The 25,643-nt window shown below is 41.9% G+C and overlaps 1 protein-coding gene across 3 annotated transcripts in view; it reads right to left on the bottom strand.

Annotated features, from left to right (window-relative positions):
• GALK2 (galactokinase 2) overlaps positions 1–25,643 on the bottom strand; it is a 72,761-nt gene that overhangs the window by 16,982 nt on the left and 30,136 nt on the right. For all 3 annotated transcript variants that reach the window (XR_014504582.1, XM_083412151.1, XM_083412152.1), the window contains exons 6-8: positions 14,590–14,688; positions 13,071–13,223; positions 4,732–4,942 (exon numbers count right to left, since the gene is read on the bottom strand). Coding sequence is in view for 2 of the 3 variants with exons in the window: in XM_083412151.1 (XP_083268277.1) it covers positions 4,732–4,942; positions 13,071–13,223; positions 14,590–14,688 (463 nt within the window). In the remaining variant the exon portion in view is untranslated. The remainder of the gene's footprint in view (positions 1–4,731; positions 4,943–13,070; positions 13,224–14,589; positions 14,689–25,643) is intronic.

Here is a 25,643-nt window from a genome sequence, read left to right as displayed (position 1 = left end):
TGTGTTTGGTACTATCTTGGCTGCAGGAGTTGCCGGAAGGAGGCGTACAAGGCTCCATCCAACTGTTTTAGGGACTCTACTCTGGATTTGTGTAGGGTTTACTCCGTAGCCTTTTTCTTCTCCCAGATATATCCCTCAAGCTGCAACGGTTTAGGCCAGAGTTGTCTTTCTCCTAGATGGGCTACCTTCCCAGGTTGACAAGTTCTTTCTGCCCTTCCCTTCCCTCTACAGCATGTGCAGAAACGGCCTTCTTGACTGTTGGACCCACTTGTCTGTTCAATCTGCCAGAGCCTATCTTTGCATGCAGGGGAAGTCCCTAACTCACCAAGGGTTTGAGACCCATTGGCTATCCTTACCTGGTTTAGCCTGCCAATCAAAGCCATTTCTGGGGTGTGGCCGCTGTCGCATGCTCACAGCTTCTAGCAGCCATAGGTGGGAGCTGAGTGTAGGGTGAGGACCAAAGGTGGACAAACTACTCTGGAAGGAGCATAATATGTCCTCCACCAGAGGTACCACCCCTTCCCTAATATCCATAATGAGTTCCATGGATACAGGATGGGTGCAATAATAAAAATTACTAACTGCAAATTTTAATATTACACAGAAACATGAGCAAGGCATCTCAACTATCTTTTGTTACTACAAGGTACCGTTGTCTCCAGCCACCAAGTCCAGCAAATAATTTAACTACGTTAAAGACAATTTTTAACAAAATATTAATTCTGTTTCTACAAAGGAAAATACGATAATATATAGTTTGCTTAACAAGTTCGTTAAACAGAAAAGGAACTGAACTAAAATATTTTTTTGAAATCTTTACAAAGGTTCCCTTTCGACCAGTTATTTCAGTTCCCATAACAATATGCAGTAATGTATAATTTAAATACACTGGGAAAAGACAGAAATCTCTTTGTTTTGTGTACTTCAGCATTCCAAAACCAAGCTGAGGGTTATACAAACAATAAATTCTAATTTTTATTTTCCTATTTCTTCCTTGCAACTAAACAAGAATCTGTAACCAAGTTTTGTCTTGTACCAATGAAAACAACAGGCTTACTCTATGACCCATTTTTGTTGGCTTTATCACACAGAATCAGAGTCACGCCACATCCTAAGACAAATTCTGTTTGACTAACATCTGCAAGTGCTATATGGGATAACATTTCCCTTGGACTTTTCACACTGAAAAGTCTTTCCTATAAGAATAAGGTGCCCAAAGAAGCGGAAGTAGGGGGGAGAGGGGCCGAAAACAACTGAATCTAAACTGTATTCTGTTGGAGGAGATATTAATAAATACAGCCACACACCCCAATCTAGAACCCACTTCAATCCATGATAATCAGCCTGGAAATTTTCCTGTTCCTTTACAAGCAGCTCTGCCCTGTCTTCCTTGCTGTCCCCTATGACTCCCAGAAGACACCTGTGGTACAATTTTCAAATCCCTAGGAAAATCTCACCCTAGTTTATCACTTAAGCCTGTAGTCCTCACCCTGAAACAAAACTAAGTACCTAAGTGCATTTGCCGCCACCTGTTGCTCGTCCCTTATATTCCTTCCCTCTCTGATAGGAAAATTGGTTTCCAGGTGGAAAAATCAAAACTAGAAACAGAACTGCTAGAACCCAAAACTAAGATTCTGTCAAGAATGTATAACTTGCTGTTGAAATGGAATACACAGGATGAGGAAGTGAAATCTGTAATGATTAAATGGGCACAGGATGTTGGTCATAATATAATGCTGGCTGATTGGGAACGGTTATGGACCACTGGTATGAAATTTACGGCATGTAATGCCCTTAGAGAGAATATTATGAAAATGATATACAGATGGTACATGACCCCAGTCAGGTTAGCAAAAAATTATCATTTGCCTGATAACAAATGTTGGAAATGTAGAGAAACTGAAGGTACTTTTTTTCACCTTTGGTGGACATGCCCGAGGATTAAGACCTTCTGGGAGATGATCTATAATGAAATGAAAAAAGTGTTTAAATACACCTTTCTGAAGAAACCAGAGGCCTTTCTCCTGGGCATGGTCGACCAACAGGTGCAAAAGAAGGATAGGACTTTCTTTATGTATGCAACAACAGCAGCAAGAATACTCATCACACAGTATTGGAAGACACAAGAATTACCCACCCTGGAAGAATGGCAGATGAAAGTAATGGACTATATGGAATTGGCTAAAATGACTGGCAGAATCAGAGACCAGGGAGAAGAGACGGTGAAAGAAGATTGGAGGAAGTTTAAAGATTATCTACAAAAACATTATAAGATAATGAATGTTTGATGACATCTGATTGAATGTAAAAGGTTATTAGTAAAAAGTTTAAAAATTAAAAAAGACCCAATATTTTAAGATACAAGAAAATTAAGTTATATTAAGACACTAAAACTAAGATAAAAATTAATTAAGACAGAGGGAAGGGATTTGTTGTCTGAATATATGATCAGGAATACAGAGAAGGGAGGTCTGGGGAGGTCGGAGAAATAAGTTAATGCAAGGAATATAATGAGGATAAAATTGTTTTTATTTTTGTTTTTATTTTTTGATACTTTTTGCTGTTTTGTGTTTGTGTTTTATTGTATTTCTTATTTCTTTTGTGTTGTTGTTTATTTTCTGTTGTTTCATTCTCTATGTAAAATTTAATTATATATATATATATATATATTCCTTCCCTCTCTGCTGACATTTAAAATGGTAAACTCTCTGGGAACAGGGGCCTGGGTTTGTTTGTTCTTTGCTTATGTTACTCCAAGAGCACCATGCATAGTAATATTGGTGAAATAATAAATATGGAGTGAGCGTTGCTCAAAAGTTCCTGGGAAATTCCTCTCTTGCTCCTGCTGCTGCCATGCACTAAGCAAACAGCTTGCCATGCTGTCTGAACTTCATGTTGTGATTTGTTTCCTCCACACAAACCACAAGCAGTAAGCTAAGAACAAACCTTGTTTGCCACTCATGGTTGGGGGGAAACAAACCACAAGCCCAGGTTCAGAACAACATGATAAGCCAAACCCCGGTGCATGGTGCAGCAGGAGTGTGAACTTTTGGGAATGGTGCACTAGTGCACTGGTCATTCACATTAAACTCTATATATTTTTTTTAACCATGTGACATGGAAACCAGGCCATTAACATGAAAGGGGGGGGAGATCTAGGCTTTAAATATAGACGCAGCCAACATTCTAAAAATGTTCCATGTGCACAGCAAAATGTGGTTGGCTCATTTAATAATAGGCAGAAATACTAAGAGTATATGCCAAGCAAATAAGAGTAGATTAAATTCACTTCCTAAATCAAAAGTTACCTCCCCCGCCAAATGATCAAAATCAAAATAGCCTCTATTTATTTCAAAGGAGAAAATTTAGAACACATGCTAAATATCTTACAGAACAAGCCGGTCTCCTTCCCCGACCTCCTTTGGTTTTCTGAGGCATGCAAAGTTGCTTTGATCACATATCTCTCATGTCAGAACCAGAATTTTTTGCCCCATTGGCACTGTCCTTTAAAGTAGTTGAAGAACATAAGTTGCATGCATCAATTAAGTTTGTCCCTGCTGCATCCTAAAGGATTGGGAAGGGAACATATCTCTGTGTTGCTTTCACCTGTTGCACAGTTATCTTCCTTAATCCTATCAGTGAAAAAATCTGTGGGAAATGTGTGGGTAGCTTGAAACATACAACAACTATCCACAGGTTTGTTTGTTTGTTTGTTTGTTTTTGTGTGCTGCTAAGTTACAGCCAACCGTGGCTTCCCAATGTTTGTGCAAGGAAAACATGCAAGTGGATAGATCTGCATGTAGGCATATTGTAACACGTGAAGCAACTATGAAACAGATCTGGACTTTGCCCAAAGCCAACCTACTCAGTGTCATGGATGAGGAGGGTTTCAAACTGGGTATCCTTTGTCCAAACCCAACAAGCTATTCATTTGCCTCTGATATTCTTTTGGTGGGAAATGTTTTAGGGGCAAGTGACTCGGAGCAGTGGTCAGCAACTACACAGGCCAGAGAGCCAATCTAGAACAAGCACACTCACATCTTCCTCCAGCTAAAAGGTCCAGATTATTATGTACCACGGATTTATCATGGAAGGAAGAGGCTATCTGACACACAAGTAAGTGGTAAGCCGAATGATGATTTCTCAGGAGCCAAAGTTCATTTGAAAACTACCAGTTGTCCACTGCTGAGTTTGAGTTTGGATTTGATATCCCGCTTTATCACTACCCGAAGGAGTCTCAAAGCAGCTAACATTCGCCTTTCCCTTCCTCCCCCACAACAAACACTCTGTGAGGTGAGTGGGGCTGAGAGACTTCAAAGAAGTGTGACTGGCCCAAGGTCAGCAGCTAAATGTGGAGGAGCGGGGAATCGAACCCGGTTCACCAGATTACGAGTCCACCGCTCTTAACCACTACACCACACTGGCTCTACACCACCACTGCTGACCTAGAGGGCTGCATGCAATTAATTCAATCCTGTCTTTTTAATCACCAAGCCATTTATCAGTATATTGCCTTGACTAATCAGATAACATTTCAGTTCCATTTTCTCCACTTCATTTTAAAAAGGTCACAACACAATTAACCCTTTTACTCTACAAAGATTCCAAAAGAAGGTCCACTTGAGGTTATACAAAATGTAAAATATTTCCACATCTATTGCCTATTATCCTTTACATAAATGGAAACATTCACTGACCATCACCACCACCTCCAATTTGGCATGCACTCACCGTCTTGTGTGTTCTGGCTGAGGATCTGAGTGCGTAGCTCTTTGGAGCTAATTCCCAGGTTTTCCCCAATTTCCTCTATGCTGTAAGGCTCAGGGTGAAACACCTCCTCAACCACAGCCAGCATTTCCTCTAAGCTTAGTTTCAGCTTGACCTGCACTTCCTGGAGCTTTGCCATTGCTTTCCAATCTAGGCCTCTGGATTTTGCTAGAAGCTGCAACAACAAACAATGCATAGACATCTTAGCAGTTTGGAGTTAATACAAAACATTTCCTCAAAAACCCTTACAAGCTATTTTTTCTTTAAGAGAAAACTCTTTGAAAAGCACAAAGAACAGCATAATTCTTAACATGATATTGGCAGCAAGATTAATTTAAAGAATTGGAAAATATAGCAGACTCTTCCCACTTAAGGGGATAAGTACGCTAAACCATAGCACCTTGCAAAAGGTAATAAAGTCACTTTATATATCAAGGGAAAAGATTAAATGTGAAGAAAGCCCCATTGTTCAGCCCAGACACTGAGGTCCAGTTCCGAGGGTCTTCTGGCAGCTCTCTCAAGTGAAGTGATGTTACAGGGAACCAGACTAAAAAGGCAAAGAAGCTCTTTGCACAGTGCTGAAAAGGAGTTACTGATGGTGTCAGATGGGCCTCTCTAGGGAGTGTTCTACATCACAGGAACCAGCACTGACAATACCTCAACTCTCATTGCCAACCTGCATCCTTCAGAGGGACACTCATAAAAGGACTCCTCTGCTTATCCTAAGGGAGGCATATACAGTGGTACCTCAGGTTACAGATGCTTCAGCTCACAGACACTTCAGGTTACAGACTCCGCTAACCCAAAATTAGTACCTTGGGTTAAGAACTTTGCTTCAGGATGAGAACAGAAATTGCGTGGCGGCAGCGCGGCGGCCCCGTTAGCTAAAGTGGTACCTCAGGTCAAGAACAGTTTCAGGTTAAGAATGGACCTGCTGAATGAATTAAGTTCTTAACCCGAGGTACCACTGTACGGGAAATGTTTTCCCTTTACATACTGAGATCCGAAGCTGTGCACATACACAAAAAATGACTTTTATAAAGCCACATAATCACCATGTCCTGGAGATTTTCTGGCACATAAAGCCTAAAAACAGCCAGAAGTTCTGCTTAAAACAAACTTCGTTTGATTCTTAGGCTGTCCAGATGGAAACTAAACCAGGAAGGGGTATGGTGTGAACTTACCACAAGATAAGTGAAACAGCCACTTCAAGAATGATGGGTTTTAGGGGCAACAGAAACACCCAGACGATACCCTCTAGGGCACAGTCCACCAAGAACAACTCCTCTTCAAACTCCACTAGAATTAATTGGGACACTGAGAAGAACCGCAGAGCAGGAGACCCTCCCATTGGATTGAGCCCCATGTTAAGTAGTGGGAGGGAAGTGTTGATTGTGATTTTTTGCCTCATGCACCAAAATGTCTTGGGGCAATCTTGTGGTGATCTGTGGTTAATCTTCGACATTTAATTGCCATTATAGTGGACCAGTCACCATAAAGAGCCCTGATGTTCAGCACAGACCACTCCCTCAAAGACACATAAACTGGTATTCAAACAGCTGCTCATATATACTGAACTGAGCACGACTGGCTATTCCTGGAAAGAGTATTTCTGCATTAGTTAACTTTGATCTCGTTCTGACAGCTGAGCCTCATCTTTCCCAAGCGTTCAACTTTGTTGCACGAAAGCAATCGGACAAGACTGAAAAACATTTTTGCGGAATCATGGGTAGTTGTGGTCACCCAAAGATGTGTGGGGTGTAAATTTCTGCTCTGCTTTTGAGAAAAGTGCAGCTGAATTCCTTCAATTTTTTCATTACTCTTCCAACATAAAAAGTGGGGACAGAAAAGCACTCTGAAAAGAGAGATGAAAGGTCTGATGACCGCATCACTGGGGTGTATTTTCACTGAAAATGCCACACCCCAGAATATGTGAACTAATGTGTGTGGCTCTGAACATGTGCACCACTGCGGAAAATCATAACAAGACCTCATGCACTAAGGGGGAGGGAATCACAGCTCAGTGACAGATCACATTCTTTGCACGTATAAGGTTGCAGGTTCATCTAGCCCAAGTGATCAGGTGATGGGAAAGGCACCCTGCCTCCTGCCACCTGAAACCTTGGAGAGCAGCCCTGGAGATCAGATGACATCAGGCTAGATAGTCTGGTGGTCTGATGCAGAATAAAGATGTTTCATATGTTCATCTAAGATTCAGAAGGATTCCATGTACAGAGGGGGGCATCATTCCCAGACAGATTTTTAGCCATAACAACCTCCTTTTGTAGAAAATGAGTAGCACTTAAATCAATCACTTCAATTTCCTTAAAATGTAAATTTATGCAGATGAAGCAAATAGATAGGTCTTGTGCTTGTTAATTTCCCCCCTTTTTGCAAAATTTTGGGTATAGCAACTAAAATATAGGGGGGATCAAATATTTGGAACATTTTTAGGCAGCAGGCGTACAAAGGCAAATACTGACATGACAGAGACAGAAAGAAGTATTTGTGGAGGGAGGAAATATCATCTTAGCCTAGGGGTGAATATTCAACAATGAGGAAATTTTAATGCACTCTGGGCATGTTCAGAGGCACCGTTTTCAGTATTCTCATATTCCCAGACCAGTCCCTAGCACTGAAAACATATTATTGAGCTAACCCCTACAGAGTCCTGGCTTAAATGAAGCCCCACAACAGAAATGATACATATTACTAAAGAAACTATTGTTTGTTGTCCAAAATTAATGTTAGTGAATATTTTTTATAATAGCAATGTTGTCAAAAGTATTTGTCTTATATATGATCTCGGCAGCGCAAATAGTAATTGCAATTCAGTGGAAAACAGTCCAAAATCTTACACTTGACGCTTGGTACCACTCATTGTAATACAGCTATAATGGAGAAAATCACGCATAATTTGGGATTTTGACAAGGACTAGAACCTCCAGACACTTTTTATATGATCTGACATTCCTTCATAACATAAAAATGGAACCATCATTTTCAAGACAACCCGCATCATGAGCCCGGCAAATCTGAAACTATACTTGATATTCTGATAAAATGAATAGTCTTCACTTGGACTTTGTTATTTTATGTGCAACTACTCATTCTATGTGCCTATTTTATAGGTTTTTGTCTTCATTTTTAAATTTTTGTTGTTATTTTTATATACATTATAAAATTAAATAATAAAAAAACTTTACCCCCTCCCTGAAAAATGAATCCCCACAGATTTCCAGACCCACTCCCCTTGCTCATCTTACAGCACTGTCTCTACACCTGTGCAAAAGCAGAGGGCATTTTGCCAGCACCCCACACCACTGAGGAGATAAAAATATAAATGATACAAGGATTCCAATAATGAGAAATGACATAAACATACATATGGTGAAGGGGTCATTATCAGGGCTTAGTTTCTAATCTGGGGAAGGAAAGAAAAAAACTAGGCCTCAAGCCTGCCTTGAAGACCATCTGGCCTAGATTTCAGATGTATGGGGGTTAATTGTGGTTATTCAGTGGCAATGAAAGACTGTAGATGGTCAAAGGCATTTACTGGCACTGAAAGCAAGATGTGGAGTGAAGTCTTGGTGAGCCCTGGGTCATATTAAATTCTGGCTGTGGTCCAGCGCTTGCTAGACTGGAGCAGTGATTGTGGTTACTTTCCCTGAAGACAAGGGTGCAAAAATATTGTCAGTGATGAAACCTTTCATTGCAAATGTCCTGAGGGGTCCTTTATTTGTTTGTTTCAGGTTTTTTAATTATGACTTTATCTTAAGAAGAAACATACTCTCAACCACAACTGTGTCTAAATGAAGGAGCTTTTTTTGTCAGGGCAAATTTTAATAGGAGGTTCGAGTCTTTTTCAAGCGATGAATGCGGTCTGCTCCCAGTCCTAGATTACATTGATAAAAGTGCATTCAGATCCACTCTAAAGTAGCCCGATTGGGCTGTCACACTTCATATATTCAATCGTATGGCATTATGACATTTGCAAGCTGCCAGTGCAGCCTAGTTGAGAACAAGGAAGCCATGAAGAAATGAATATAAATGTTTCAGATGGGCAATGTCCTTCCTTAACATGGGGAGTGAAAAGAGAAATCACCCCTATAATTTCAGCAAAAAGGTTGGAGGTTTCTAAAAAGGGTTCATTCCTTTATCGCAGTGGTGATAAACAAGACAACAGGTGACAAATAGAACAGGAGGTTAAAAGCACTCTCCCATCAATGTCCTCAATGATGAGTAATAGTGGACAGACTTCAAGGGAGAGCATCTTTGCCCACAGCTACTAATCATATCTCATTCTAGCATCCTCCTGGTGCTTCTAGGCTGACAGTGATGCTCAACAGACCTAGTCAATGCCCTGCATGAACTGAATATGTGCCCTAAAAAGCTCTCGATGCACAAGACCGTGTAGGAAGGATTTTTTGGGGGGGGGGTAGTGAAGGCGACCACCATGTGCCTGCTTCTGCTCTACTTTCCACTCTCCTCAGGATTTGCGATCTAAGCATGTAATACCAATTCTGCCACAACTGCAGTGGGTACCAATTAGTTTACTGGCTCAATTCCTAGTGCTGGTTTTTAGCCTATAAAGACTTATGTACCTCAAGAGGACCCCAGTATTTCAATGACTTCTCCCTACCTGGATCTACCTATACACACGTAACCATATTTGCAGTTTTGTACTCTACATTCCACAGCCAATAAAATAAACAGTGGAAGGAACATCAACCACACTTGGGTGAATGAAGTTTTTTGGGAGAGGCCATGATTGGGGTTCAATGTTGTGGTTGGACCTGGCTTTTATTTCACTAGGAAAAGGAGCCCTTGTACTGGAAATCTCTTAATAAAACTATACATTTGAGAGAGAAAATTATTGAGAAAGAAAGTTCTGTTTAAGTTGTTGCTTTCCTCCTATTGCTTTTTTCAATTTTAGCTTGACTTTTTTCCTGTTTTAATTCCCTTCATGTAAGTGTTGTTGTTTTTTATGAACTACTTTTGGTGCCATCTAGTGTATTTTGCAAGGTTTATAGTTCTTATCACATGGGTCTGCTACTATTAAATCAGAGTCATTTTCAGACATTATAGTGAACACTTATTTAGGCATTAAAGGTAAAGGTAAAGGTACCCCTGCCCATACGGGCAAGTCTTGACAGACTCTAGGGTTGTGCGCCCATCTCACTCAAGAGGCCAAGGGCCAGCGCTGTCCGAAGACACTTCCGGGTCACGTGGCCAGCGTGACATCGCTGCTCTGGCGAGCCAGAGCCGCACACGGAAACGCCGTTTACCTTCCCGCTAGTAAGCGGTCCCTATTTATCTACTTGCACCCGAGAGTGCTTTCGAACTGCTAGGTTGGCAGACGCTGGGACCGAGCAACGGGAGCGCACCCCGCCGCGGGGATTCGAACTGCCGACCTTTCGATCGGCAAGCCCTAGGTGCTGAGGCTTTAACCCACAGCGCCACCCGCGTCCCACTATTTAGGCATTAATTCATGCCAAAGCATTAAAGGGACCTTGTTTTTACTCATCTTGTCAGTGAAACTAAAAACAATTCTTTCGTGCATCCCAGTTACAGTGATTATATTTCTCTAACATCTGTTGGTTTTTCTAGGGACCCAAGACAGCACATCCTTGCCAAACATTTTAAAGAGTTTAGCATTCTATTAAAATTGTCCCTCTCAAGCATATGCAGAGGCAATGAAGGGTTGTTTTTAAAGTGATGTGTTTCGGTTTTTTTAATGTAGGGTCAATGTTTCTGAATATCTCTAGTGATCTTAATGTCAAACTGAAGAGCAGCTAAGTTGACAGCCAATGTGTTAAAAGGGGGTTAGAATCCTGAATGAAAATCTGGGCTCAGATCCCCAGTGATGGAGCTCATTACGTGACTTGGGGTAGTCACAGTCTCTAACCTCACAGAATTGCTCTAAAGATAAAATTATGATTATAATCTTTCTTTCTTTCTTTCTTTCTTTCTTTCTTTCTTTCGTCTATTTCATGTACTAAAAAAAGTCTCAAAGCAATTTAGAACTTGCTTAAAAAAGCACGCAATGCCAAATTTAAAATACATCACAAAATAAACTAAAAGATGAATGCCAACTAAGAGCTAACTGCCTGTGCATCTTCATCCGGCACCCAAAAGTGGACAGTGATGGCACTAGGCACAACACTCTAGGGAGTCTTCCACAGCTGGGGAGCCACCATTGAGAAGACCTGATGTTGTGTTGCCACCCTCAACACATGAAGAATGACTACACATGATGAACACAGGTTCCAGGTACATTCATGTGCCAAGGCAAGAACCATCCTGAGCTTTTAAGGGGACAAAAACCTCTATATATAATAATAAATTATAGTTACAGCAATGTCCTCACAATGCAGAATCCTAAACTTTGTAACTTAAAGGAACCACAGAAGCCAACACAAATGTTGTGCCAGTCATCTCCCGTAGAAGGCTGTAAACAAACAGGTTTCCTAGCAAAACTAGACAGACCCAACCAGTGGAACATCTGGTCTAATGACTCCTGACTTCAGCTTTGGAAGTCACCAGTTTGCTCCCCATAAACTGTGGGCAGCATTGCAATTTCCAATTGTAATGCATTCCACTTAAAGCTAAAATAGATTGGTGAAAGCCACATGTGATGTTATCTGTTCTTGGGCTGCATCATTTTAGGCTGCATATGCGGGACTGAATGTTTGAATGCTTCGCATGAAATGTGCCTCACACATTAAAAAACAACAACTTAGCAAGCCTATAACTTTCTCTCTAACATGCTATTTAGGATATGTGAGATGTACTTCGTGTGGAGGAGGCATTCAGATATTTGAATTCCTCCCCTGTCTCAAATGGTACAGCCCAGCAACGGGTGCATCGCAAAGGGCTTCTACTAGCTCTCATCAATAACCTTAAAGTAAGCTTGAGTGGGAAAATATGCACCCATATGAAATGGCAAAATATAATGTGGATTTTAAAAAGAAATGAAAAAAAATAATCTCCCTATTGCACTGCTGTCAAGAACAGTGAATCTAACACAAGGCATTTCCTGGCAGTTAATGATCTACAATCTCTTCCAACGAATTCTCAGCTGCCAAGATATGCTCTTCTTTTCTGGCTCTTCTCTTTGGTTAGCACTATCAGGCCAATTAAGAGAGAGGGAAGAGGGAATCACAGGCCGAGGCTACAGCAGTTTCATAGCTAAACAATTCTGGCTTCCCTAAAAGAATCCTGGGGACTGTAGTTTGGTGAGGTTGCTATAAATCAACTGTTAGACAACCTGCCCTTCTCCCCAGATTGAACTACTCTTATCTGTTGTGAAGGTGACCAGTTAACAAACTAGGATATCAAACCAAGATTCGATCCCAGTTTGTTTTAACCAATCATAATGTTATGGGAACAAGGCTTGTTCTCATTCTTCTTGGAGAGCACAAGGAGTTTGAAAGCTTTAACTTTAGAATTAAACCACATTTTCCCATGATACCTGAACTGAGCAAAGTGGGATTTGCTCTAAACAATGGCTTAGTGTTATGCCTGAACTGGACCACAGACATGTAAGATGATTCTCAAGGAGCAAAGTCTCTGAAGGTCACCTTGTCATTAAGTAAGTTTATAACTTGCTGACTCACTCAGCAATCAACTGAATGTATAAGATTTATTTTATTTTTTAAAATTTGTCTACCACCTTTCATCACAGGAAAATGTGTTTGTGGGGTGGGTGGGTGGGTGGGTGTTGGTAACCAATTCTCTGAGTATGGCTTGCTGTAACTTGTGTATGTGGTAAAGTGGTTGCTTTGGATAAAACACATGGAATAATTTGAACCCAAGCTTGAGGAGAGTGCTACTTTCTACAGCTTAAAATCCAATCTTCAATAAGATACAAATAAATGGAATGCTATTTCATGAATTTAAATGTATGGATTTCCATTTCCTTTCCTTGTTTTAAGAATGAATACATTGCTATTAAAGCATTTTGTTTTATATTCCTGGGATTAATTAGATTGTGCTCTCTCATTATTAAGTGAGATCAGCTTTGACAAAGATAATTTATTATGCCCTTCCAGGGCAGACTCCTTTTTAGTGCTATGCTACCCAAATGGAAACACACACATTAAGGGCTAAATTCCATCCCTCTCTTCCATCCGTCATGTATATATGGCCTGAATCCAGACCCTGAAGAGATAAACATGCCCTTTGAGGCAGCACCTGACCTGGTGTTAAAATAAAGCAACAACTGGTAGAGTGGAAAGAGTTGCAGCCAGCACATATTTGGGTGATGGTTTCATTAGGGTTTGATGAAAGCCATGCAGTACCTTTGCAGCCAGACGACACTCCATCACCCTAATATTAAAATGAGAAGTTGCTGCCTTGTTCATTTCAACGCAACTGTTGGCAATAACGAAAGCTACTCCCTCTGGAAGCCTCACATCAGTAGCCCTAAGGGGATTGAACTGTATCAGCTTGGCCTATGGAAAGAAAAAAATAAATAGTAGAGAGTTATTTTGACTAGCAGGCAGCACAACAGTTAAGATGAATAAATCACACATCATTTACCTGCAGAGTCTCTTTCTCCCCCCACCCTACCATTTGGAGCAGTGAGCATAAACCAGCAGCAAAAAGAAAACCAAGTTAAGTTAAGTTTTTATGTTTGGTTTTTTAAATGTTTTTATATTTTGCTGCGGCGGGGTATAAATAATAAACTCCTCCTCTTCCTCCGCCTTCTTCTTATCAAACTTGAACCCCTTTTTAATTTGGAAATGCATTTTTAATAGTTATCTTTCAATGAGATCAATTTTTTAAAAAGAGTTAATAACTCTAGCTGACCAAAGGTCAGCCCTGGCCCTTGGAGCAGTTTTGCCTTGCCCCTGGCAGCTGCACTAATTTTTAACAAAGGTATGATTACTTTCCCGAAAGGAAACAACAAATGTTGTTATAAGTAACAGATGTGCCACCCTTTAACGTTACATCTCTCTGTACTGATAGCGTGGTTCCTTGTACAGGTATGTGCAGTGGTACCTCGGGTTAAGAACTTAATTTGTTCTGGAGGTCTGTTCTTAACCTGAAACTGTTCTTAATCTGAGGTACCACTTTAGCTAATGGGGCCTCCTGCTGCCGCCGCCACGCGATTTCTGTTCTCATCCTGAAGTAAAGTTCTTAACCTGAGGTACTACTTCTGGGTCTGTAACCTGAAGCGTATGTAACCCAAAGTACCACTGTATTCATAATGACATAAAGAAGAGCCCCGCAGGATCAGGCCAAAGGCCTATTCTGTTCAGCATTCTGTTCTCACAGTAGCCAGTCAGATGCCCATGGGAATTCTGCAAGAAGGACCTGAACACAACAGCCCTCTCCCCTCCTGCAATTTCCAACAACTGGAATTTAGAAGAATATTGTCTCTGACAATGGAAGTAGAAAGTTAGCCATCAGGGTTAGTAGCCACAGATGGACCTATTCTTCATGAATTTGTCTAAACTTCTTTTAAAGCCATCCAAGCTGATTGCCCTCCCTATCTCGTGTGGGTGTGAATACATATCTGACTTGTGGAGTTAGCCCTGGACCCACCATTTGTGCGTCATTCCAGTGGCGTAGTGTGGGTTGTCAGCACCCGGGGCAAGGCAAGTAATTTGCGCCCCCTAACCCATGGATTTGCGCCCCCTAACCCATGGATTTGCGCCCCCTAACCCTAACCCCCAGATGTTGCGCCCGGTGCAGCCGGCCCCCCCTGCACCCCCCCACGCTACGCCACTGCGTCATTCATCAGCACAGTTAACAAAAGCCCTTTCTTGTGTTGTAACACAATGGCTACTGAGTTCGTGCTCAGACAGTACGTACAGTTCCCTTTTCCGCAAGAAAGCAGATGGATTGGTCCATGCCTCCACCTTCTGTGCCAATGTAGTGTTCACTCTTGCTGCAGAGTTCAGCCAGCTCCACCTGAGGAAACACAGAACTCAGCACACAAACCAAGGATGTTCCCTCAGACATTCTTTACAATTGAACTAATGGCTGGGGGTGTTGATATGCCTTTGAGGTCTTTATAGTTTCCCACACATTCCATACCAGTTGACTAAACATTTGATACCAAGCCACTCCATCTCTACATTGGTATCAGTCAGTCTATACTTAGGTCTCCTTCTCCCTGCTTTCCCTCAGATGAAGCATTCTATATTTTTTACTGCTAATTGTAAACTTCTCCTCTGATATGCACCAGGATTGCTCTGCCTCTGGCATGCTCACAAAGACAGTATGGTTTTCAAAGCTGTCTGCATTTAGAAGGTGCTGCTTTTTTGCTTCTCTTCACTTACCCCAGGCTGGAGCTATCTATGGGTAACTGTACCCAATTTTCAACCTGGATAATATATTCCCCAACTCTGGGTAGCTGATATCAATGACGTAGCATGGGAATTTGAGCCTGAAGATAGCAGCAAGCAGAAGATTCTGCTTCATTGACCAGACAAAGAAAAGTGGTCAATTTGGTCAAATGGCAAAAATGACCGGAAGAATCAGAAATCAGGAAGACCAAAATGTTAATAAGGAGTGGCGAAAATTTATAATTTATCTTAAAAACCATTGTAAACAGCTAAAATCGTTAGCAGGATTGGAATAACACTTGTAGTTTAATGTTAAATTTTGGGCATAATGGAGATGTAAAATATTTGGATTATTATAAAAGATGCAGGAAGAAATGATAAACAATAGGACCCACAAAGGGGAGCAGGGAAGTCCAGGAGATTCTTTGTAATCTTGATTTTATGTTGTATTTTGGATAATTGACTGTAAAACTTTAATCTGAAAAACCAAATAATTTTTTTTTTAAAAAAAGAAGTAGTCAATTTATGTCAACCTTGGCCAATCCAAGAGCATATTATTGCTTGCCAAATGCAGGCCCAATATTGCCAACCTTGAAAGTGTCTGCACCTGAAGACCACAATAGTTCACAAAACTGGATCCCAGCTTTACACCCTAAGATTCCCAGGTTAGGTTCCTGATCCCACCAATCCTCACATCTCCAGGTACACCTCCTAATTTCTGTACTTCCTTTAGACACTTCCCTTAGGTACATGAGACATCCATACAGGCATACCTTTAGGTCCACCTCAAATATTGCTAGACCAGGATGGAGGTTATGAGATGCAGCTGTAGCCCAATAAATTCCTAGAGTGTCATTATTTCATTAGGTGTCCTTAGAGCATAGATGCAAGACCAGTGACCTTATAGATGTTTCTGGATTATAACTTCCATCATCCCTGACCACTGGCCATGATGGCTGGGGCTGATGCAAAATGGGATTCCAACAACATTTGGAGAGTGCATTGGAAGCACACAGAAGGATACTGCTATCAAGAGGAGATAAGCTGGCATCCAACAGGTTGTCTCTTTGGTGCCTTATGTAGGACCTATATAGGACCCTGAAATTGTTTCATAGTTAGTCATAGTCAGGGATGATTGGAGTGGTGGTCCAACAACATCTGGAGGGCACCACGTTGCCTACCCCCAGCTTAAACACTCCAACAAATATCCAAAGTCTACTGATCTTACATCAGATCTCCAGGGAGACAACAAGACCGTTGAAATGCTAGTGCCACTCAGATATAGGTAGCTAAACTTGTATTAGCCTCAGAAACACGGTGTCAGGGCTGGAGACAGGTGCAGGTCAGCAGTGGAAGGGGAAGGGGAGTGCGGCGGATGAGGACCACCCCGGGTATCATCACTGAGGGGGGTGACAAAAATAGGAGTTGTTGTTTTTGGTTTTGGTTTTTTTAATGGGCTCACGAAACTTTTTAGTTCGGTCAAGAAACGTTACGATATGCGGCTGGCACTGGGCGCCACACTGCGGAGGCCGGCACTTACCACAGGGTCTGTACCGTGCCTGAGCCATGCGTCTCTCCTGGGAGTCACGTTTTGGCTTGGGCACCTGCAGGCTCTGAGCTGCCTGAAACAGCAGCGTGGGGCTTGCGTCTGCCCACCGCCTCTCCCTCAGCCGCCCCACAACTGAGGGAGAGGCGGTGGAGAGGCTTCATGCAGCTCACCCCGCCCCCGGCTGAGGGACACGCGTGCTGTACCAGGCACCTGACCGCTAGCTACACCGCTGCAGGTCTGCATGAAAGAAGCAGGGCTCCATTGTCAGGGAGGTTAACTCTTTATTCAAGGAAATGCCATCCCAGCAGGTACAGTGGTACCTTGGGTTAAGTACTTAATTCGTTCCAGAGGTCCGTTCTTAACCTGAAACTGTTCTTAACCTGAAGCACCACTTTAGCTAATGGGGCCTCCTGCTGCCGCAATGCCAGAACATCATTTCTGTTCTCATCCTGAAGCAAAGTTCTCAACCCGAGGTACTATTTCTGGGTTAGCGGAGTCTGTAACCTGACGCGTCTGTAACCTGAAGCGTATGTAACCCGAGCTACCACTGTATTGCCCCTATTGAGCAGTTGCCAGGACTGAAAGTCCCTGCCTTCTTCTACCTTTTCTAAGTCTCCTCCTCTCCTGGATGTTTCCCAAGCAGTCTCAAACTGCATCTGCGCACCTCTGACCTCTGTTCTGCCCTCATTATTATGTGCATTCTTGGAGACCAGGGAGAGGGGAGCTTGTTGTAGCAGGAAAGGGAGACTCCCCGAATTCTTCTGCAGCCTCTTGACCCCGCTCCTCTGCTTCAGCCTTGGAGTCTGAACTGCTCCCTGTCACCGGCTCTCCTTGCTCACTAAACCCTGTTGCCCATTCAGCATCCAGCCCCTCCTCCCAACCTTCTCCCTCTTTCATCTGTTCTTGGACTACAATTCCCATCATTCCTGAGCACTGGTCCTGCTGGCAAGGGATGATAGAATCTGTAGTCCAAAATGGCTGGAGACGCACGTTTGGGAAGTTGTAGCCCCACAACATCTGGAGGGGACCATATTGGCTATCCCTGTTCTAAGTATAGGGTAACGGGAGCACAAGCATGGGGGGGGGGGAGAGGGAAGAATGTGTGTGTGTGTGTGTGTGTGTGTGTGTGTGTGTGTATTCCTTCCAGCAGGGTTACACAGCTTCATGGGGCCTTAAGCTAGATAATTACCAAAGAAATGACATTAACCAGGGCATGGCTGTGAGATAAAGCCCGTAACTCATTGCATTTGGAAACGAAGAATGTGGGCACGCCTGCCCACTTGTTCAGTTTCCATAAAGGCACTGGAAACAGACGAAGCTGTAAAATGTGAGCTCAGAGCACCCTAATCAGGGCGAATAGCTTGCAAATGCAGTGAAAACTGATAAGACTCTACTCACAGTGCTCCTTAAGCCATGTAAATTCCCTCATAAACTCCAAGTTGAGAGGACAGAGCTGTCAAAAAGGGATTAACAAACTTGAAAATATGCACAGAGTTTGATGTGAATAAACCTTCCAGGAGACTTCCAAGCGGAGCTGGAGGCCCGTTATTGGTGGTCCAGATTAAACAGATGTTTTTAATAAAAAGACAAAAGGTGACTGTTCTTACTTGAATGCTCTTTGGGGGTAAACTCAAAATACTAATGGTGAATTACATAGTTCTAATCCCTTTTTAGTAACTGGAGAGACGTGGCACATTATTTTACTATTTTCAGCATCAGGATTTCTGCTCTATATCCACCTCTACATATATTTAAAGGTAATAATAAAAGGTTGCAACATTTTACTTACTTAAATGCTTTAAAAATGGATTCCCCCCTCCCCTCTCCATTGTTGCATAGACCCAGTGAAATTTGTTTCCCATTAAATATGCAAATTTATTTGGACATTTCCCCCAAGTAAACTTGCTGCATTGGGGGGCTACATGATGGCAATCCTAGTTCTCGTCTCAAACCTATTTGCATGTTGAATAACCAAGGGGCAAAGATTGCCATGCTAATCAGCTGTTAAGTATTTGTGCTAACTTTGGCCTTAGCAAAATATCAGTTTCTGTTCTGAGGGTGACACAGTTAACAGTGAGCAGAGTATATGGTAAAATGGCTAACGACTGCTCTGAAAATGCTTGATGGGGGAGCAGAATTTTGTGGTCTTCTGTGTGACATGAACATGAAAGCTATGGGAATGATTCATTTATTTTTAGGATCAATAAACAGGAAAACGTTAAGCAGTGGGCAGTTAAAGTTAACTAAAATCAGCAACGGAAAAATCAGAGCAGCTTACCAGGGCAAAATTCTGTCTATAAAAAATGGCCTTTACCTCCCAGTGGAAAGACATCAGAGAGGAGGCTAGTTAGGCCTCCACAGGGAGGGAACTGCAGAGCTTGATGAAGTAACTGAGAAAACTTCTCAAATTTCCACCAAACACATTTCTGATGTTGGTTGGGTAGAGAGAAAGGTCTCTTGGAAAGAGTTGAAAACATGGGCAGGTTTATATTCAAGAAGGCAGGCAGCCCCCAACCATTTACTGCTTTACAAGACATAACCACCACTTTTCTTTGGGTTCGGAACAGAACCGGCAGATAATGAAGTTGTAAAATGGGAGTCATATGCTCCCCAAACCCAAGTCCTGATCAATAATCTGGCTGTAGCATTCAGCTGAAGTTTCTGAAGCCGTTTTTAAAAAAACAAAATGAAAGCTGAAGGCTGAAAACAGAATAAAATAAAATCCTTCATGGGGCTGCAGCACTTCAAACAGCAGTTGGTAAGGTCCATATGCATGAACATTGCCCCGGGTAAAATGAACTAACTCCCCCACCCCTAAATCTCTGCATATAGGAAAAAAACATGACACACAAAACAGGGTTCTACCTTATTTCCAACATCTCCTTTTCCACAGCAAACAAAGGTACCGTATTTTTCGCTCTATAGGATGCACTTTTTTCCCCTCCAAAAATTAAGGGGAAATGTGTGTGCGTCCTATGGAGCGAATGCAGGCTCCTTGGCTTCAGCGATAGCAATGTGAAGCCTCCAAAGTGCAGAGGGAGCACTCCCTCCACGCTCCGGAGGCTACGCGTTGCTTTCGCTGAAGCCTGGAGAGCGAGAGGGGTCAGTGCGCACCGACCCCTCTCGCTCTCCAGGCTTCAGGAATAGCCGCCTAAAGCCTTTGGAGCGCAGTGGCTATCCCTGAAGCCTTTGGAGCGCAGCGGGACCTCGTGCTGCGCTCCAAAGGCTTTGGGTTCCTTTTGCTGAAGCCGGGAGAGCAAGACTCTCCTGGCTTCAGCAAAGAGGGAGAGCTGCGCAGCACCCCTTCAGCGAAGCGGGAGGAGAAATGGAAGGGGCTCCGTTTCTCCTGCCGCTTTGCTAAAGGGGTGCTGAGCAGAGAGGGGGAGAAAATTTTTTTCTTGTTCTCCCCCTCTAAAACAAGGTGCGTCCTATGGTCGGGTGCGTCCTATAAAGCGAAAAATACAGTACCTGTATATTGAAATATGAGGCCCTCCCTGCAGGCCTATGGGCAATCTTAAGTGGTACAGTCCCACAAGATTATCCCATGTGAATTCTCTCTATGCGTACATTCCCCCTGAAATTTTGATGACTTTTCCATAGTACCCATACCAGGTTGAATACTGTGCATTCAATGCATAAGCAATGCAGGAAACCTTTCATGTGTATTGCAGCCTTTGCCACAGTAGCTTCAAGCAACAGCTGCAGATTGGTTGCTGATTTCTAGAAACTGCTTAACAGAACTCAAAATACAGGCATTTCCTATCTTATGTAACTTCTCATCCTATGAGGAACTGCTACTTGAACTCAGCTATCACTTGAGAAAACGAAACTTGCATCACAGAACCCATTCAGTGGAATCAGCCCAAGAACTAGCATGTTAGCATTTAGCAGTGCAATTCTCCCCATCTTTTTCTCTGCTCTTGTGATGAGCTTTTGGTCCTTGCTGGTCCCAGTCTGCCAAAAGTCCCATCTGCAAGTGATGGGTGTGCATTCTCTATTAGAGCTGCAAGCATTTGTTCATTATTATTATTATTTTTGCACAAATGGGAGGATTGGCAGGACCACCAAGGATGAACTAGCAGATCCAGGAGAACTTTGCCACAAGACAGCCCAAGGTCTCCCTTGATATAATGGACTGCTAGACTCTGAAATTGAACAGACCTGTGCCTATGGCTTCAGAGTCTTTCTACTGATAGCAGCAGAACAATGATGGATGCAGTAAGAAAGAAACAGCTTGTGCAAAAATACAAAACTTTCACTCAAGTAAGTAGAAGACTATCGTGGAAGGAATTGGACATACACAGGAGGCAATTAGGTTCATATCTCAGACATACCCACTGAGATATCCCAATAAGTGAATGTACTCAGTGAGCAAAATTCTTGTTGCAAAAGCTGATGCTGATTCTCTTTCTCAGCACAGCAATACTTACAGGAATACGGTGCAACAACAGGGATTCACTGATACTTACTTCTGCAGAAAATCTATGCATTGGCAAAGGGAAAATTCACTATGGCTTTAAACAGGTGACAGAAAATTAAAGCACAGATTTGCAGGGAAAAGTTGTTTTTATCAATTTACCTTCCACCTCCATGAGAAAAAAAATTGACAAAAGTGTACACCTGAGATAAACACAGACTGCAGATTTTGAAACCTGTGTTACTACTGGCTGTAAAATGTCTGGCTTCAGAAGACTAAGATGAGGTCTTCATAGCCAAGCTAGACATCCTGAATTATTTTACTGGTTGTTAATTGACATTAAGCCACAGTTTCCTGGTTCAGATGTAACTATGAACTCTGGCTTGAAGCAAGTCAGGATTTTTTTAGTTCTAAATCCAGTGCGTAATGGCCGTGGGGGACAAGAAAGCCTTAAACAACCATCCCAATTTAGCCAAATTACACTTAGTCTTAGCTGTAAGAAGTGATGTTTTAGAATGTATAACCATGACTGTATATTTTATGTTTATAATTTTTAAAAAATCACATGGGAAGTGCACTACAACACTGGATTACTACACAGTACTAAAATATTTTTTTCCATTATCTGTGTCGGTGGGAGCGGTGTCATGAAAGGGCTTTGTGGGTTTCCTTGCTAAATTCGCCTTGTCGAGCTACACTCCACACAACACAACACAACCGTCATGGTGGATGTGCTTGCTGAGGTGGGGGCAGGTGGGGAAAAGTATCACCATTTCCCAGAAGCTCAATTTAACAGTCAGGATGCTGAGAAACCACAATGCCACCCCACATGCAAACACTCGCTGGGGCAACCCCATCTGGAATGTTCTCTGAACGGTAGCAACCGCTGCCATGGTCCCTGTGGGGGAAAAAATCACATCATGTGGAAACCCCTTGGGGGGAAAAATCAAACTGTTAAAAGAGATGGACCATGTCTTCTCATAAGTGGCCTCTCTGGAGCCTTCTAAAATGCTGTTTTGCCATGTGGCGCTAACAACCACGAAAGGATAAACATAACATCTGTGCAGTATTATCACTCTTAAACCATGACTTTACCTCAGAGTATTCTATTCAGACAATATCTGTGGGATTTGACATACTTCCTTTACCATGTAGTAACTGCCTGCACATGTTTGGTTTTTTAAAAAAACCATCCTTTTATCACACTACTCATTCCCGCTATCCCGGCCTGTTATCAGAAGCAAATCACCATATAATTGACCTTTTTTTTAAAAAAACAACAACCACATGAGTGTATTATGCCCGTTGGCCACAGTCTGCTCCTGTTTTGGCAGACAGTAGATGTGATAGTATATTCTAAACTAAAGATATAAGGCCCTCACATTAGTGGCTTCTGTCAGTTCTTTACTCTTAACTTCTCTTGTAACAACCAGTCTGCTTGTTGGCTCTAATACCCTGGGCCTTCTCGACATTTCTTCTCAATCATGTCCAGGGCTTTTTTTCCAGCCAGACCTTGCCGGAACTCAGTTTCAGCACCTCTCAGGTGGGCGCAATTGCCATTATAAGAGAACAAGGGAGGTGTTCATGTTGAGTTCTGGCGCCTCTGTTTTTAGAAAAATAGCACTGATCATGTCTGTTAGCTACATCAGAGATTAGCTGCCTTGGAGATGAGTATAAACAAACTTGCTTTTCTTTAATTATGCAAACAGAAACGGCTCAAACACCCCTTATATAGCTCACTTTGAACATGCATCCTGATAATAGACTACTGTACAAACAGACAAGTTCTTTTTTTAAAAAAAATAATATTTATTAAAAGTTTAAAGATTACAGAAAAAAAATGAGAAAAAGAAAAAAATAAACAATACAAATCAATACATTACAATACATAAAAAAACAAAAAAACAATACATCAAAACAAAAACAATTAAAAACACATCCAATATTTATCATTATCTTTCATTAACTTGTTTCCTCGACCTCCTCCCACCTCCCTTTTTTGTATTCTAGTTATTAATTATTTCAGCAAATCTTTTCCATCTTTCACTGCTTTCTGTCATTTAATTATCTTAATTTATTTTAACCTTATCTTACCATCAAAACCCTAAAGCTTATTTATACTTAAGTCTTTATAATGTTTCTATTAAAGCCATGTAGTTTCATTCCAACATTTTCCTAACATTCATTAATTTTACAATATTTCTCTAAATAATTTTTTTAAATTTTTCCCAATCTTCTTCCACCGTCTCTTCTCCCTGGTCTCGGATTCTGTCAGTCCTTTCTATCAGTTCCATATAGTCCATCAACCTGGTGATCTTCTGTCCAAGGCTCTTAGCTCTTTTCCATGTCCCTTCTGCAGATCTTCATATTTATGCATACACTTTACTTTACCTTCTGCTGGACTTGTTCTTAATTTCCTTCCTTTGGCACTGAGGAGTAGTTCTCGGGGAAACTCCAACTTAACAATACCTTTATTCTACAAACAGACAAGTTCAGCCATTGCCCCCAACAATGCAGCGTCTATCTTTAACCTCCCGTTGTCTAAAAACGCAAGTGCCCTGCTAATTAAAGGCTGCTTCCCGCGAAATCCAGATCATGGTCTGAAGGCACATGTTGAAGCTAAGCAGGTCTAGTCCTATTAACCGCATGAGTGTAAAACCACTTGGGAAAGTGGTGTCGCCTGTTCTGAGCAGTGAGGTATAAGTGTGTTAAACCAAACAACCAATGGAGGTTAGTCCATTGCAGCAAGTGGGGCACTGCCCCATCAACCTTAGCCAGCCCCACCACCCTCCCTTCTTACTTACAGCCAGTCCAGAGGTGGTGCTGCATGTCAGCTTCCTCCTCTCACTCTCCCCCCCCACAAAAAAATTATAAAATTATAATAATACCACTACACATCCACAATTAAAAGATTCCTCCGAATCTCTAGACTTCCCACCTTCCCCTCCATGGGTTCTCTTGTTAAACCTTTTCTACTGCATCTTTTTTCAATATTCCATGTTTTTTACAACTCCATTGTAAAAGTCTACAGCTCTCGTTACATTACAAGTGTTATTGCAATCCTAGTGTTTTCAGCTGCTTACAGTGGTCTCCAAGATAAACTATAATTTTTCCCATTTCTGATTAAAGTTTTGGTCTTCCTGGTTTCTGAGCTTTCCAGTTAGTTTCGCCATTTTGGCATAGTCCAACAGTTTAATTTGCCATTCTTCTCTGGTAGGGACTTTATCTTCTTTCCATCTGTGAGCTAACAACATCCATGCAGCTGTCATCGCATACAGAAAAAGTCTTTTCTGCTCCCTTGGAATTTCAGCACCTACAATTCCTAATAGAAAAGCCTCTGGCATTTTAAATAAAAACTATTTCAAACATTTTTTTCAATTCATTATATATCATTTCTCAGAATGCTTTTATTACCTTACAGGGCCACCACGTATGATAAAAGGTGACTTCTATTTCTTTACATTTCCAGCAGATGTTTGTATCTGTCTTATACATTTTTCCTCTTCCTCCTTACTCTCAATGCTTCCCTTGCAGAACTCCACAAGGAGGAGGACGGGGGCAAAGCTAGAAAATTGTTGGCTTTGCCTAGCCTCGGTTTTCGCTCCACCTGCTGCTAGGCTATCTGCCCTCCACCCTACCGGTCCAAATTGGTACCAGGTACCACTTAAAACAACCAATAACAAAATATAACTGAGTGCCCTGCCGGGGGTGCAGAAGTAATGCTCAAACTACAATGGGGCTAGAGAGGACCCAACCTCGTTACTTTTTGTGACATCCCCTTAGCTCCTGTTTTAGAAGGCTATGGGTGGAGAAATCGTGGCATGGGGCTTGTAGACTCCCAGATGCTCCCAGAGTACTTCAAGCACTATACAGAATTGCTGGTTCTCCAAACTCTTACCCCCTCCTTGAAAATGCAATCCGGATGTTCATATCAGTTGGCAACTATTAATTCCAGATTGGCAGAATATGAGCAGGGGATGTTTATCAGTGGTGGGTTATACAACATATCATGTTTAGCCTTTTTATGTTTATGCAGTGAAATAACATTTAATCAGAAAATATCTAATTAGAACAGAGAAAAACAACATCATCAAGAACAGCACCACATTCTGCAAGAATGCATTAACCCGCCCACAAGGCACACACTATATTGAGGATAGTGGTGTTTCGAATAAGCTGAAGCATGCACACAACCTTCTGGTGATTCTATGCCTCTTGACTTTAATTGTAGGCTTGGTGCAAAAATTGGACAAATGCTCCACACCAAAATCTACCTGCCTCTGCCAACTCAGTATTTCTCTAATTCTTTAGTATTATTTATTTGAAGTATTTATAACCTGCTCCTTCCTTGAATATTTTCAGTTTCAGAGTGAAAAACAGCTTTGGACAAGTAGGCATAGCTGTCAGCTTTTCCCTTTTTTAAAGGGAAATTCCCTTATTCCGAATAGGATTCCTCGCAAGAAAAGGGAAAAGTTGACAACTATGTAAGTAGGTACATTCTAACATGCAGTGTTCCTCCCCTCACCCTGCTGCCATGTGCATTCTTATTTATCATCCTCCTTGTGCATTATGATGTGGTACAATCCCACACAGCAGGCAATGGGCAGACCTC

This window comes from Podarcis tiliguerta, assembly GCF_965153285.1.
Source record: "Podarcis tiliguerta genome assembly, chromosome: 14".
Taxonomy (NCBI): Eukaryota; Metazoa; Chordata; class Lepidosauria; order Squamata; family Lacertidae; genus Podarcis; species Podarcis tiliguerta.
Note: the sequence above shows the minus strand (reverse complement) of the source record. Positions and strands in the feature narration are given on the sequence as shown.